The 16,304-nt window shown below is 40.0% G+C and overlaps 1 protein-coding gene across 4 annotated transcripts in view; it reads right to left on the reverse strand.

The window, feature by feature from the left end:
• The window catches only part of LOC130294632 (uncharacterized), a 181,529-nt gene that overhangs the window by 10,467 nt on the left and 154,758 nt on the right, over positions 1-16,304 (reverse strand). For all 4 annotated transcript variants that reach the window (XM_056544782.1, XM_056544781.1, XM_056544784.1 and 1 more), the window contains 2 exons: positions 16,041-16,236; positions 13,316-13,453 (listed from right to left, as the gene is read on the reverse strand). In XM_056544782.1, the coding sequence (XP_056400757.1) occupies positions 13,316-13,453; positions 16,041-16,236 (334 nt within the window). The remainder of the gene's footprint in view (positions 1-13,315; positions 13,454-16,040; positions 16,237-16,304) is intronic.

Raw genomic sequence — 16,304 nt, forward strand, 5'->3', positions numbered from 1 at the left:
GGGGGGGGGGGGGGGGGGGCAAAGGTAGTAGGGAGGAATCAAGCAACTATAGGCCAGTAAGTCTGACATCAATAGTGGGGAAATTAACAGAAACTCTACTAAAGGATGGGATTGTGAAACATCTAAAATACCATGGATTGCAAGATGAAAAACAACATGGGTTTACTTTACAAAGATCAGGTCAATCTTATAGATTTTTTGATTTGCTGATAGACAGGCAACAAAAAGTTGTACTTAACGGAGTATATTCAGAGCAAGGTCTTGTTACTAGTGGGGTACCTCAGGAATCTGTACCCAGACCCATTTTGTTTGGATGAGGCAATGTAGCAGCAGGGTCTGGTGGTATTAACCCTTGATTTGTTGTGACACCAGGGTGCAGTTTTGTATAGAAGGCCCTGCCGACAACCGGTCCACAAACGGCAGGATAATAAACGGAATGTCCACAGCAGAATTTATGAGATAACTGGAATTTTTTACTGAACTTCTAATGCAAACAGTCTTTATAAATATACAGTCTCTCTTGAGGTAACCAGGATGCAGGTTCCTCACGGGCTTTGCTGGGACTAATAGTCTTTAGCTGTAAGCAGGCCACTGTGCTACTAATTGTATGAGTTGAGTTGAATAGTAGTCACAAGGATTTAGTAAACAGAGCTTTATAACTCATGGCTTTAGTGGCTGCTGGATCTTTAGGCTCTGGCCTAGTTGAGATGAATTGAGATATGCTGATTGTGCTTGCTTTGGTTCTGGGAGATGAGAGAGGAGAGCGAATTTGGAGACTACAGCCCTTTATATACTAAGGGGGCTCCAAAAGGAAATAAATATTTTGGAGAAGAGCTACTAAACTAGTACATGGATTGCAGAATAAAAAATAAAAATAAAAAATTTACCAGGAAAGGTTAAAAGGATCTTAACATGTATAGTTTGGAACAAAGACTATACAGAGGGGATATGAGGGAGACCTTTACATACATAAAGAGAATCCACACGGTAAAGGAGTTGAGGATATTTAATTTCAGGAAGTATTACTTTACTGACAGACAGTAGTGGATACATAGAACAGCCTTCCTGTAGATGTGGTAGCTGCAAATATAGTAAGGTGCTTAACCCCTTAACCCCTTAAGGACAAAGCCCCATTTTCACCTTAAGGACCAGAGCGTTTGTTGCACATCTGACCACTGTCACTTTCAGCATTAATAACTCTGGAATGCTTTCACTTTTCATTCTGATTCCAAGAATGTTTTTTCGTGACATATTCTACTTTATTGGAAAAAGATGGCAGTCCTGCTAGGCTAGGAGTATGATAGAATAGGTAAGAAAAAATAGAGAGTTGAGTCTAAAATATAAAATCACATTTAATAAAGATATAATACAATGTGAGGTCTTCGGTAGGGCCTTTGCTTCAGACTACTCGCCCTAGTAAAGCTATAAAAATAGACATTAAAATTGGCAATAAAAAATATTAGTGCACTTAGTATGTTAAATGAGACAAAAGGGGGGGGGGAATTGATGAGCGTAATGCGGCAGTCTCAGTTTATATAAGGTATCTTGCCTTGTAAATAATCCAATGTGTGCTTTTGGTAGCGCTGATCGGCGTCCGATCGGCGTTTGATTGCTCCAAGCGTGAGCAATCAAGCCCCTATCTCGCTGATCCATGCAAAGCTATGGCTTTGCAGGGATCTGGGTAAAAGATCAGTGTGTGCAGTGTTATAGCCCCCTATGGGAGCTATAACACTGCAAAAAAAACAAACAAAAAAAAAGTTAAGATCATTTAACCCCTTCCCTTATAAATGTTTGAATCACCCCCCTTTTTCCATAAAAAAAAAAAACTGTGTAAATAAAAATAAACATATGTGGTATCGCCGCGTGCAGAAATGTCCGAACTATAAAAATATATCATTAATTAAATTGCACGGTCAATGGCGTACGCGAAAAAAAATTCCAAAGTCCAACATAGCGTATTTTTGGTCACTTTTTATATCATGAAAAAATAGCGATCAAAAAGTCCGATCAATACAAAAATGGTACCGATAAAAACTTCAGAACATGGCGCAAAAAATGTGAAACGCGAAAAATAAAAAAAAGTTATAGGGGTTAGAAGATGAGAATTTTTAAGGTATAAATTTTCCTGCATGTAGTTATGCTTCTTTTTCCGAAGTACGACAATGTCCAACCTATATAAGTAGGGTATCACTTTAACTGTAGGGACCTACAGAAGATAAGGTGTTATCTTTACCGAAAAATGCACAGCGTAGAAATGGAAGCCCCCAAAAGTTACAAAATTACATTTTTTCTTCAATTTTGTCGCGCAATAATTTTTTTTTTCCTTTTCGCTGTGGATTTTTGGTAAAATAACTAATGTCACTGCAAAGAAGAATTGGTGGCACAAAAAATAAGCCATCATATGGAATTTTATGTGCAAAATTGAACGCGTTATGATTTTTAGAAGGTGATGAGGAAAAAATGAAAATGCGTAGGTAAAGAGCAATGTATAGAAACTTTTATATTGTCTACTGTAACAGTTACAATAAGAATCAAATTGTGTAAGAATCCGCTAAATGTGAAATTTACAAAAGTTGTATGGCTAAAGGAACAAACAAGTAATATCTGTGTGTTTGGGATTAATGAATATAAGGGAGTGAGAATATACAAGGGGGGTCATTTGAGAAATACCTGTGTGTATATAGGAGAATTGGAGATAACAAATGAATATTGGAAGGGAGGTATATGGTGGTTTGACAATCTAAAAAATCTTAAATTTTAAAGTGTTTGAATAAAAAATGGGTAAAAACATTAACGAATTAATGTAAAGATATCTAAAAATAAAAATGGCAAATGATATATATATATACATATACACAAATAGATTGCTTAAAAATGGAGTTATAAGACTATTCATGAAAAGCCAAATAACTCTAATTCTTCATTGAGGCCTTTAAAGGGGTACTCCGGTGCTTAGACATCTTATCCCCTCTCCAAAAGGATAGGGGATAAGATGCCTGACCGCGGGAGTCCCACCGCTGGGGACCCCCGTGATCTTGCACATGGCACCCCGTTTGTAATCAGTCCCCGGAGCGTGTTCGCTCCAGGTCTGATTACGGGCGATCACAGGGCGGCGTGTGAAGTCATGCCTGCGCCCCCGTGTGACTTAACGCTCCGCCCCTCAATGAAAGCCTACGGGAGGGGGCGTGATAGCTGTCACGCCCCCTCCCATAGGCTTGCATTGAGGGGCGGAGCGTGATGTCACTCGGGGCGCAGGCGTGAAGTCACATGCTGCCCGCCCTGTAATCGCCAGTAATCAGACCCGGATTGAACACGCTCCGGGGACTGATTACAAACGGGGTGCCGTGTGCAAGATCACGGGGGTCCCCAGCGACGGGACTCCCGCGGTCAGGCAACTTATCCCCTATCCTTTGGATAGGAGATAAGATGTCTAAGCACCGGAGTACCCCTTTAAGTTCAAGGCTACTGAATTCGTAAATGTTCCTCCCCTCTGCTCTCGACATCTGTAGGACATAATTGCCCCCTCTCCAGTTCTTTTTTACTCTTTGAATTGCCGCAAAGGTGAGGTCTGATGGCTCCGAATTGTGATGTAAATGGAAGTGGGCTGACAAAGGGTGTTCGTCGCTGCTTTTTCTCATATTGTACATGTGGTCAGTGATTCTGGTTTTTGAAGTGCATTTAGTTCTTCCAATGTACTGTTTATGGCAACTGCATGTTATAATGTAAATGACGCCCTTGGAGTTACATGTTAGAAGCAGTTTATCTCCCATTGGAAGGTGTTGGAGGTTGAGGTTACTTTCTCTATTTTTCTTGGGAATTTTGTGGCTTTACAACATGAACAGGTGCCACATTGATTGAAAACACTGGCGGAAAGCCAAGTTTCTGGTTTTTCCTTCCCTTCTAGTACATATGGTAGGGGCTACTTGGATATTTAAATTAGGGGCTCTTGTGAACACAATCGGTGGTGTGTTGGGTAAGGATGGTCCTATGAGTCTATCTTGTTGGAGTAGATGCCAATCTGTCTAAGTTTTTTGTAATCTTGATTGAACGGGATAATCAGGTGGGCTTTGTTATCGGTGATCGGGTGTTCTTTATAGAATTTCTTTCTCAAATTTTTCTACTTTTTCTTTTGAGGTTATTAGAGTTTTGTTGGGATAATTTTTAGATACTTTTCTATATCTTTACATTAATTTGTTATTCATGTTTTTACCCATTTTTTATTCCAGCGGTTTTAAAATTTAAGATTTAGACTATTGCTAACTTTTTCTACATTTTTTAGAAAGCCACCATATACCTCCCTTCCGATATTCATTTGTTATCTCCACTTCACCTATACACACACATAGGTATTTCTCAAATGACCCCCCCTTGTATATTCTCACTCCCTTATATTAATTAATCCCAGACAAACACAGATATTTCTTGCTTATTCCTATAGCCATACAACTTTTGTAAATTTCACATTTAGCTGATTCTAATACAATTTGGATTCTTATTGTAACTGTTACAGTAGACAATATAAAAGTTTCTATACATTGCTCTTTGCAATTATTGCAACTTAATGTCACATCCGCAACACTGCAGATTTTACACCATGCATCGTTAAACCTTTATACATTTAAAACCAACACACACACACACTCACTACACAACTTTCTCACATTAAGTATTTCTTTTAGATCATTACTTTTTTCTATATTTTTTCCTTTTACTCCTTTTCTTTCTGATCCATTTTCCATATTTTCTTTCGTTGTCGTGTCTAACAACTTTATTAAATAAGATTAGCCCAAACACTCCCTGGTTAAAAATCCAAGACCGGAACTTACACCTCACCTGAATGACGTTTACCACACCTGAATGACATTTTCCAAACTTGTTATATAAGGCTCCATTTTCCAGCTATGTTCACACAGTCTTTGTATCTTCACCATTGAAAAAGGGGACGTGGCTCCCCAAAACGCGTTAATCCGAGACTGCTTGTCTGCACAAGAACCGGGACAATTTGGGACCTTCTACTGCCACAATGCCGTACCCCCCTCAACCTCTCACATTTTTCCCTGTGCCGCCGGGGTAGAGAGGACCAGTTCTGGAGGACCTCCAGCGCTGCCATACGCAACCGATAAAAACCACCAGAAAGATCCAGCAACAGCGACATAGTGCCGGACTCCTATCTCCCTCTCATACTTTCCCCGTGGCGCCGGGGTAGAGAGGGATAGATCGGCAACTTCTCCAAGCTCTGCTATGCGCATGTGTTCTACATCGCTAGATCCAGTAAGAGGCACGACATTTATTTCCCTCTTGCATACTGTCCTCTGCCATCGGGGTATAGAGGGTTTATTTGTGGTTATCCACAATTCAGCAGCCTTGCTAAAGCTGAGTGGGCTCACAATCGAGAGTCTCCAGCACTACCAAAAGCACACATTGGATTATTTACAAGGCTAAGATACCTTATATAAACTGAGTGCCGCATTACGCTCATCAATTCCCCCCCTTTTGTCCCATTCAACATACTAAGTGCACTTATATTTTTTTATTGCCAATTTTAAGGTCTATTTTTATAGCTTTACTAGCGTGAGTAGTCTGAAGCAAGGGCCCTGCCTAAGACCTCACATTGTATTATATCTTTATTAAATGTGATTTTATATTTTAGACACAACTCTCTATTTTTTCTTACCTATTCTATCATACTCCTAGCCTAGCAGGACTGCCTCATCTTTTTCCAATTTAGTATCTATTTGGCACATGGGAAAGTGTAATGCAGTATCCTCGGCTTAGGGTTCCTCTGTTTTATGTAGAGCTCCCACTTATTTTGTATATTTCATATTCTACTTTATGTTAGTGGTAAATTTTGTCGATACTTCCATCCTTTCTTGGTGAAAAATTCCAAAATTTTATGTAAAAACTAAAAACAATATGTCTACCTTATGTCTGCATCATGAAGTTGACATGTTTTTACTTTTGGAAAACATCAGAGGGCTTCAAAGTTCAGCAGCAATTTTTCCAATTTTTCACAACATTTTCAAAATTGGAATTTTTCAGGGACCAGTTCAGTTTTGAAGTTGATTTGAAGGGACGTCATCTTAGAAATACCCCATAAATGACCCCATTATAGAAACTGCACCTCTCAAAGTATTCAAAATGACATTCAGAAAGTTTGTTAACCCTTTAGGTGTTTCACAGGAATAGCAGCAAAGTGAAGGAGAAAATTCTAAATCTTAATTTTTTTACACTCGCATGTTCTTGTAGACCCAGTTTCTGAATTTTTACAAGGGGTAATAGGAGAAAAAGCCCCCCAAAATTTGTAACCCAATTTCTCTCAAGTAAAGAAATACCTCATATGTGTATGTCAAGTGTTTGGCGGCCGCAGTAGAGGGCTCAGAAGGGAAGGATGGGATTTTGGAGAGTGAATTTTGCTGAAATGGTTATTGGGGGGGTCATGTCGCATTTAGGAAGCCCCTATTGTGCCAGAACAACAAGAAAAATAAAAAATAAAAACACACATGGCATACTATTTTGGAAACTACACCCCTCAAGGCACGTTAAAAGTCCAGTGTGCCTTAACAGGTGTTTGACGACTTTGTTAAAGTCGGATGTGTAAATGAAAAAAATTATTCTCATTAAAGCACAGTTTTTTTTCCCCAAAATTTACCATTTTTACAAAGGGTAATGGTAATCCCATCTCTTATGATTATAGAAATACCCCATGTTAGGACATAAAATGCTCTGCGGACGAACTACAATGCTCAGAAGAGAAGGAGTCACATTTGGCTTTTGGAAAGCAAATTTTGCTGAAATGGGTTTTGGGGGCATGTCGCATTTAGGAAGCCCCTATGGTGCCAGAACAGCAAAAAAAAACAAAAAAAAAAAACCTCATGGCCTACTATTTTGGAAACTACACCCCTCAAGGAACGTAACAAGGGGTACAGTGAGCCTAAAATGCTGGTTTTTCCCCCAAATGTTACATTTTTACAAGGGGTAATAGGAGAAAATGCCCCCCCAAATTTTTTTTACCCCATTTCTTCCGAGTATGGAAATACCCCAAGTGTGGACGTCAAGTGCTCTGCTGGTGCTCTACAATGCTCAGAAGAGGAGGAGCGCCACTGAGCTTTTGGAGAGAGAATTTGTTTGGAATGGAAGTCAGGGGCCATGAGAATTTTCAAAGCCCCCCGTGGTGCCAGAACAGTGGACCCCCCAACATGTGACCCCATTTTGGAAACTACACCCCTCACAGAATTTAATATGGGGTGCAGTGAGCATGTACACCACACTGGCGTTTGACAGATCTTTGGAACAGTGGGCTGTGCAAATGAAAAATTAAATTTTTTCATTTTCACGGACCACTGTTCCAAAAATCTGTCAGACACCTGTGGGGCGTAAATGCTCACTGCACCCCCTATTACATGACGTGAGGGGTGTAGTTTCCAAAATGGAGTCATATGTGGGGGTCCATTGTTCTGGCACTATGGGAGCTTTGTAAACAAACCTGGCCTTCAATTCCGGACAAATTTTCTCTCCAGAAGCCCAATGGCGCTCCTCTTCTGAGCATTGTAGTTCGCCCGCAGAGCACTTTACATCCACATATGGGGTATGTTCTTACTCAGAACAAATGGGGTTACAAAGTTTGGGGGGCTTTTTTCCCCCCCCCATTTTCCCCTTGTGAAAATGAAAAATTTAGGGTAACATTAGCATTTTAGTGAGCAGCATTTTATTTTTTTTTCTCATTTTCCCATCCAACTTTACGAAAATTAGTCAAACACCTGTGGGGTGTTAAGGCTCACTATACCCCTTGTTACGTTCCGTGAGGGGTGTAGTTTCCAAAATTGGGTCACAAGTTGGTATTTTTTTGCGTTTATGTCAGAACCGCTGTAAAATCAGTCACCCCTGTGCAAATCCCCAATTTAGGCCTCAAAAGTACATTGTGCGCTCTCACTCCTGAGCCTTGTTGTGCTTACTCAGAGCATTTAACGCCCACATATGGGGTATTTCCATACTGAGGAGAAATTGCATTACAAATTTTGAAGGGTCTTTTTTTTTCCTTTTACCTCTTGTGAAAATAAAAAGTATGGGGCAACACCAGCATGTTAGTTTAAACTTTTTTTTATTTTTATTTTTTACTCAGGCTGGGATAGACGCCAACTTTTCCTTTTCATAAGGGGTAAATGGAGAAAAAGACCCCCAAAATTTGTAATGCAATTTCTCCTGAGTATGGAGATACCCCTTATGTGACCCTAAACTGTTTCCTTGAAATACAACAGGGCTCCAAAGTGAGAGAGCACAATGCACATTTGAAGACTAAATTAGGCATTAACATAGGGGTATTCTACGGCAGAGATTCCCAAACTGGGTGCCTCCAGCTGTTGCTAAACTCCCAGCATGCCTAGACAGTCAGTGGCCATCTGGAAATGCTGGGAGTTGTTGTCTTGCACCAGCTGGAGGCTCCGTTTTGGAAACACTGCCGTACGATAAGTTTTCGTTTTTATTGGGAGGCGGGACAGAGTAAGGGGGTGTATATGTAGTGTTTTACCATTTGTGTTAGTGTAGTGTTTTTAGGGTACATTCGCATTGGCAGAGGTTTACTGTGAGTTTCCCGCTAGGAGTTTGCGCTGCGGTGGAAAATTTGCCATAGCTCAAATTTGAAGCAGGAAACTCACTGTAAACCCGCCTGTACATTCACATCGGGGGGTGGGGGGCAAACCTCCAGCTGTTGCAAAACTACAACCCCCGGCATGCACTTACAGACCGTGCATGCTGGAAGTTGTACTTTTGCAACAGCTGGAGGCACACTGGTTGGAAAACCTTCAGTTAGGTTCTGGTTTTCCAACCAGTGTGCCTCCAGCTGTTGCAAAACTATACCTCCCAGAATGTACTGATCGCCAAAGGGCATGCTTGGAGATGTAGTTATACAACAGTTGGAGGTACGCAACTACAACTCACAGCATGCCGAGACAGCTGTTTGTAGCCCTCCAGATGTTGCAAAACTACAGTTTAGAGACCACGGTATAGTGGGCTGAAAACTGTAGCCCTTCAGATGTTGCTAGGCAACTACTCACTGGCTTTCGTAGGATCGTTGCACCAGGGAGCTGCATCACCGTCCTCTGCCGCCGATCACCGATGGGTAAGTGACCGAACTTTAACCACCCGCCCCAGATCTGCTATTGGTTGGTCGCTTCTGACCGACCAATAGCAGGGATAGGAGGGGTGGCACCCCTGCTACCTCACTCCTATCCCTACAGGGGGATCGGGAGTGTCTTGGACAACACCAAACCCCCTTATTTTCTGGGTCATCGGAGACCCGTACGACCTGGAATCGCCGCAAATAGCAGGTCTGAATTCACCGGTGATTTGCGTTGATCGCCGACATGGGGGGGGGGTCTCAGGACACCCTGGGCATTGGCACGGGATGCCTGCTGAAAGATATTAGCAGTCATCCCGATCCCCGCCCGGCAGGGACCGAAATTCCCATGGGCGTACAGGTACGCCCTTGGTCCTTAACAGGGCGTCAGGGCATACCTGTACGCCCGTGGTCCCTAAGTGGTTAAGGACACAGCCCATTTTGACCTTAAGGCCATTTTTTGCAAATCTGACCTCTGTCACTTTAAGCATTAATAACTCTGGGATGCTTTAACTTATGAATTTGATTTCAAGAATGTTTTTCGTGACATATTATACTTTATGTTACTGGTAAATTTTCAGCGATACTTGCATAATTTCTTGGTGAAAAATTCTAAAATTTCATGAAAAATTAGAAAATATATCTTTTTTTACTTTGAAACTCTCTGCTTGTAAGGAAAATAGACATCCCAAATAAAATATATATTGATTCACATACACAATTATGGACATTTATCAACGGGTTTAGTCAGGTTTTCTTTACTATAATTGTCACAAAATTGTCGCAACTGCGACTACGCGATTTTTCGTGCAACATTTTGACTGGAAAGCGAGAGAAGCAAGTTTTCCAAATGTAGTAATAATTTTAAAATTGACTACGGGTAGTCATGTATTTATTAACTGCGACAGTCGCAACTGCGCAAAAAAAAAGGGTTAAAAATTTACTAAATTTACTCCAGCTCAAACATGGAGCAGAAAAAGCTACTACTACCAAAGTAAAAAAGGAAAAATTGCTTACGTGAAAGAAAATCATCAACAGGCTAAACCCAGTTGATAAATAAGTCACACATTAGCAAAAAAAAGTAAGGAAAAAATTACTAAAAAAAAAAAAGAATACATAAGCAAACATTGATATATGTCCCTCAATATGTCTACTTCATGTTGGCATTATAAAGTTGACATGTTTTTACTTTTTGAAGACATTTAAAGGGCTTCAAAATTTAGCAGCAATTTTCCAATTTTTTGTGAAAATTTCAAGATCTGAATTTTTTAGCGACCAGTTCAGTTTGAAGTGGATACGAGAGACCTTTCTGTGAGAGTTATCCTATAAATGACCCCAATATATAAACTACACCCCTCAAAGTATTCAAAAATGACATTCAGAAAGTTTGTTAACCCTGTTTCACAGGAAGCAAAGTGAAGGAGAAAATTCAAAATCTTCATTTTTTACACTAACATGTTCTTGTAGACCCATTTTTTTTTTATTTGGAAGGGGTAAAAGGAGAAAGCCCCCCAAAATTTGTAACCCAATTTCTCTCGAGTAAGAAAATACCTCATATGTGGATGTAAAGTGCAGTGGAGGGCTCAGAAAGGAAAAAGCGGCAATGGGATTTTGGAGAGCAAATTTTGCTGAAATGGCTTTTGGAAGGTATGTTGCATTTAGGAAGCCCCCATGGTGCCAGAACAGCAAAAAACAAAAAAAAAAAAAAAAAAAAAAACACACACATGGCATACTATTTTGGAAACTACACCCCTCAAGGGGTACAGTGAGCCCTCAAGGGGTACAGGGAGTGGTCTTCCGCCGGACACCCCGAGACTTTAGGTAATTAACCTGATCAGCACCGCGGGAGCGAGCATTTAATGAATGCCGCAATGGTATAGCTTCATCCGCCCTTTATTTACGGTGTTCTGCGTGAAGGGGTGTAACGGTTATTATTTTCATATCAACTGGCCTCAGAAAGTAAAACAGATTTGTAAATTACATCTATTAAAAAAAAATCTTAATCCTTCCAGTACTTATCAGCTGCTGAAGTTGAGATGTTCTTTTCTGTCTGACAACAGTGCTCTCTGCTGACACCTCTCTGTCTCAGGAACTGTCCAGAGTAGAAGTAAATCCCCATAACAAACCTCTCCTGCTCTGGACAATTCCTGAGATGGACAGGGGTGTCAGACAGAAAAGAACAACTCAATCCTTCCAGTACTTATCAGCTGCTGAAGTTAAGATTTTTTAATGGAAGTAATTTACAAATCTGTTTAACTTTCTGGAGCCAGTTTATATGAAAAAAAAAAAAAAGTTTACTGGAATACCCCTTTAACGACAATCGACGTAAATGTAAGTCATGGTGACGTGGTACTTAGCGCACCATGACGTACATTTACGCGCCGACATGATCGCGAGTAACGGAGCGGTGCTTGCGTCATGCCCGGCAGGTCCCGGCTGATATAAGCAGCCAGGGACCCGCCGGTAATGGCGGACATCCGCGATTGCACGGATGTCCGCCATTAACCCCCTCCGATGCCCTGATCAATACAGATCAAGGCATCTGTGGCAGTGCGGTAGTTTGAATGGACGATCGGATCGCCCGCAGCGCTGCCGCAGGGATCCGATCATCCAGCATGAAAGCCGGAGGTCCCCTCACCTGGCTCCGGCCGTCTCCCGGGGTCTTCTGCTCTGGTCTGAGATCAAGCAGACCAGAGCAGAAGATCACCGATAATACTGAGCAGTGCTGTGTCCTACACATAGCACTGCACAGTATTAGCAATCAACTGATTGCAATGAATAGTCCCCTATGGGGACATAAAAAGTGTAAAAAATAAAAAAGTAAAAAAAATGTAAAATAAAGTAAAAAAAGAAAAAGAAAAAAAAAAAAAGTGAAAAATCCCTCCCCCCCAAAAAAGTAAAACTTCCATTTTTCCCCCATTTTACCCCCCCCCCCCCCAAAAAAAGCGTTAGAAAAAAATTAATACACATATTTGGTATCACCGCGTGCATAAAAGTATGAACCAATATATTGTTAATTATCCCATACGGTGAACGGCGTAAACCTAAAAGAAAATTTTAAAAGTCCAAAATTGCTGCTTTTTTGTCACATTTTATTCAAAAATTTTTTTTTTATAAAAAATGAATAAAAAGTAAAAACCTAACCAAAAGTGGTAGTGATAAAAACTAAAGATCATGGCGCAAAAAATGAGCCCTCATATCGCCCCATATACGGAAAAATTAGAAAGTTATAGGTGGTCAAAATAGGGCAATTTCAAACATACTAATTTTGTTAAAATGGTTTGAGATTTTTTTTAAGCGGTACAATTATAGAAGAGCATATAACATGGGTATCATTTTAATCGTATTGACCCACAAAATAAAGAAAACATGTCATTTTTACGGGAAAGTGTACAGCGTGAAAACAAAACCTTCCAAAATTTGCTAAATCACGGTTTTCTTTTCAATTTTCCCACATAAATAATATTTGTTCGGTTGCACCGTACATTTTATGGTAAAATAAGTGATGTCATTACAAAGTACAATTGGTGACGCAAAAAACAAGCCCTCATATGGGTCTGTGGATGGAAATATAAAAGCGTTATGATTTTTAGAAGGTGAGGAGGAAAAAACGAAAATGCAAAAATAAAAATTGGTCTGGTCCTTAACCCCTTAAGGACCAAGCCCATTTTGGCCTTAAGCATGCATGGGATAGGCATAAGGCTATCCTTCATGTAAGACAGAATATTGGGCAGACTAAAATGGGACAAATGGTATCTTATTTGCCAACACATTCTATGATTCTATGTGAGCCAGCTGCCCTTGGAGCTACAGATTCTCTACTTGGCAGAGGAGAGGACTGCAATTGCACTGGCTTATCATAACCTCTAAGAAATAGAGAATAAACTGCAGTGGGAAAACCCCTTTAAATCTTTGTTTCAATTTGTATATGAATAGTACAAGGTAATGCCTACTAAGCCTACAATTGGCTCAGCAGGTCACCACTGCAGCCAGTAATTGAAAGAGTAGACATTTCCTGTGAGTGTGTAAAGACTGGGAAGAGGAAATGTAGAACAGCAGTGGCAGTGAATATTGAGGCAAGTACTGCTTTATTATTATTATTATTTTTTTTTTTTAACCCAGTTTGCTTTTTTTTTATTTTATGCAGGGGTACGAGCATTTTAAATGTTTCCATGCCTTAAACTGACAGAGAACGAAGCATACCTTCTACATGTCCCTCTGGCTCAAACTTGGCAATAGACTCTTCCGGATGGGCAATGAGCAAGTCATGAAAGTTATTCCAGAAATGACATGGGATTGTTATTATTGGACTCGCTTTAAAGGATTCAAGCTTACTAGGTTCTGTAGATGCAAAAAAAAAAAACTTGGTTAATGTTCTTTCAGAGATTGCTCCCAAATACAGTGCCTTAACATGGGAGCTAAATATAGATACAGTGCATAACAATGGTCACATTTATAGACAAACACAATTTAACTAAGCAAATAACAGCAGGAGCTGTACAGTTCATATTTTGTTCCGCACATTAAGTAAACATCCACGGTGCAGTAGGAAAATTTATTTTTCAGAACAATTAGACCCCCCCTTTGGCAGCAATCACATCCACCAAATGTTTCCTTAAGCTGTAAAAAATAATTTTGTAACATTCCTGTTTAACATTGAACGGGCGCACTGAGTCCCTGCAAAAATAAATAAATACCCCCGGGTTCCTCCACCCCCCACGAACGTTAATTATGAAAATTCTCAACTCACGGTTTAGAATCCTAAAAGGAAATCTAGAGAAATGGGCGATCTCCAGTATAATAGACAGAAACTTAGCTTATATCCAGATTTCTTCAAAGAGACTTAAATTGCTTGAGCCAGTTTAAAAAAAAATGTTAAAGACCGTTTACGGCAGATTAAGATTCAGTTCTCCTTGTTTTTTCCCACATAGGCTTAGAATAATCTATAAGGGGAACACCTTATTCTTTAATAACCCACAAGAAGCAGTTAGAAACTAAGTCTATTTAGGCCACAAGGCATCTGATGAATCCTCAAGTGTTGTGCGGGGCAGGGGTTGTGGGTGAGGTGGGGAGGGCATTAGAGGCAGAGGTTATTCGGACAGGTTAAGAGATCCAGAGGATCATGCTGGGGCTGTGGGGGAATGGGGGGGGGGGGGGGGGTTGGATATTGGCACTAGAGAGTTTTTTATTTTTATTTTTTATAAGATGACACATGGAATGTCAGAGGTCTTGGGGACTGAATGAAAAGAGTGTCAGTCTTTGAACAAATTAATAGACATTTACCTGCTATTATAGTTCTGCTTGAGACACATTTGATTCTAGATACCGTAGATAGGGTGACAAAAAAGGGGTCTGTTCATTCCACTTTTTCCACATGCTCCTCTGGTGTTTACATTTTTATACACAGGTCTATCTCCTTTAGCCTATGGCAAAAGTCAATAGATCGCAGAGGTGGATGTTTTCATGCATTGCAGCTTAGAGGGGAGAGTAATAATCCTAGCCTTGGTATACATTCCACCTCAATGAATTTACAAAGACACAGAAGTACCTCCAAATTAAATGAAGGACAAATAAGATATTCCGGTAATTATAACTGGTTATTTCAATGCAATTTAAAACCCTGCCTTAGATAGAGCAGCCATGTCTTCAACAACCTCAAGAGATAGGGGTTTTGGCAGGTTTATTAATGAGTTTGGCTGGATAGACATATGGCGCCACTTATATGATCAGAAAATTGTGTTTTCCTGTTATAGTGCCTCTCACAGATCTGCTTCATGAATTGATATCTGCCTAGGGAATTCCCATGCTCTTCCGCCGGTGAAATATATGGTCTATAAAAATCTATAAATTTCGGACCATGCTCCTGTTAGGCTGCGCCTCGTTTTACAAAATGAGTGTGGTAATAAACCTAGATTGTTCCAAACCAATCAATATTGGTTTACAATACTTGATAAAGATCAATATTTTGAAGATGAAGTTAACTTTTTCTGGAACACCAAAGGGTCAAGGAAACTGACTTGGGGATGCCTTGAAGGCATATATGAGAGGCACTATATAATTGTGGCTTAAAAAAAAAATATAAAAAAAAAAAAAAGGGGCTTTAGGGGCACTGAAGATAATTTTAAATCACGGTTAAAGAGGAGAAGCAGCATATACGATAACTCCATCAGTTACGACATATGATAGGATGAAGCTGGCGCAGGACCTCTCTCTCTCTCTCTCTCTCTCTCTCTCTCGTTTAGTTAACACTACATACTTAACTAATTCAAACTTACTGATAATTGGCTTATTAGTACAAGACGTGTAGCTTGCAGAAGCATAGAAGGTTAAAAAAAAACTAATAAACAAATAAAAAACAAAATTTGGGGGACAAAAAATAAATAAATAGTCTCACATCACACACACTACTCTTTTAGGGCAGGGTCACATCCACAGCAAATTTGACTCTGCGGATGTTCCGACAGCAGACACAGAGGGACTGCAAAGCGAACTACCTGGCTGCGGATTGTCTTGTATTATACATTTTTTAAAAAGAGGTAGAATGGTTAAAAAAATAAATAAAAGCCTTACTTACCTTCCCCCTCTCCCACCACTGCCATGCCAACACTACCAATGTCCTGGTTGAACTCTGCTTCTTTGTACCTAGTCTTAACTAACAAGAATGGCTTGGAATTCATGCTCAGCCCATCACTGTGTAGGGCCAGTCACTGCTGTGACAGGGGGCATTTCTTTTGTATCAAGACCATGTACCATTAAGGGGACCTTAGCAGTTTTGCAACAGCAGGTTGTAGGGCAGTGGGGAGGTAAGAAAGGCTTGTTTTATTTATTTTCAAACAGTTAGCCCTTTAAAATAAATAAATCAATACTGTTGAACAATTGCTTAAAATTAGGATTTGCTGTTTCCAGCTAAACAGAAGTCATTTTTTACCTAAGAGGAATGTAAATAAATCTTGTTTATCTTCATCATAGGGCTTTAGTGTCAGACTCTGGTCTTCTTCACTCAATGCAAGGAAAAAGCCACTCATTGATGACGACTCAAACGTTCTGAATTTTTCACAGAGATTTCTTTTGAAGAAGATAAATTCACTGGTTTCTGATGGGATTATTTCTGGCACTTCAATTTCCTGTTAATAAAACGTGATTAGTTATTGGTATTTTCTGAGAGTTTCTATGTTTCTATCTTAAACTGTAC

This window comes from Hyla sarda, chromosome 10 (genome assembly GCF_029499605.1).
Source record: "Hyla sarda isolate aHylSar1 chromosome 10, aHylSar1.hap1, whole genome shotgun sequence".
Taxonomy (NCBI): Eukaryota; Metazoa; Chordata; class Amphibia; order Anura; family Hylidae; genus Hyla; species Hyla sarda.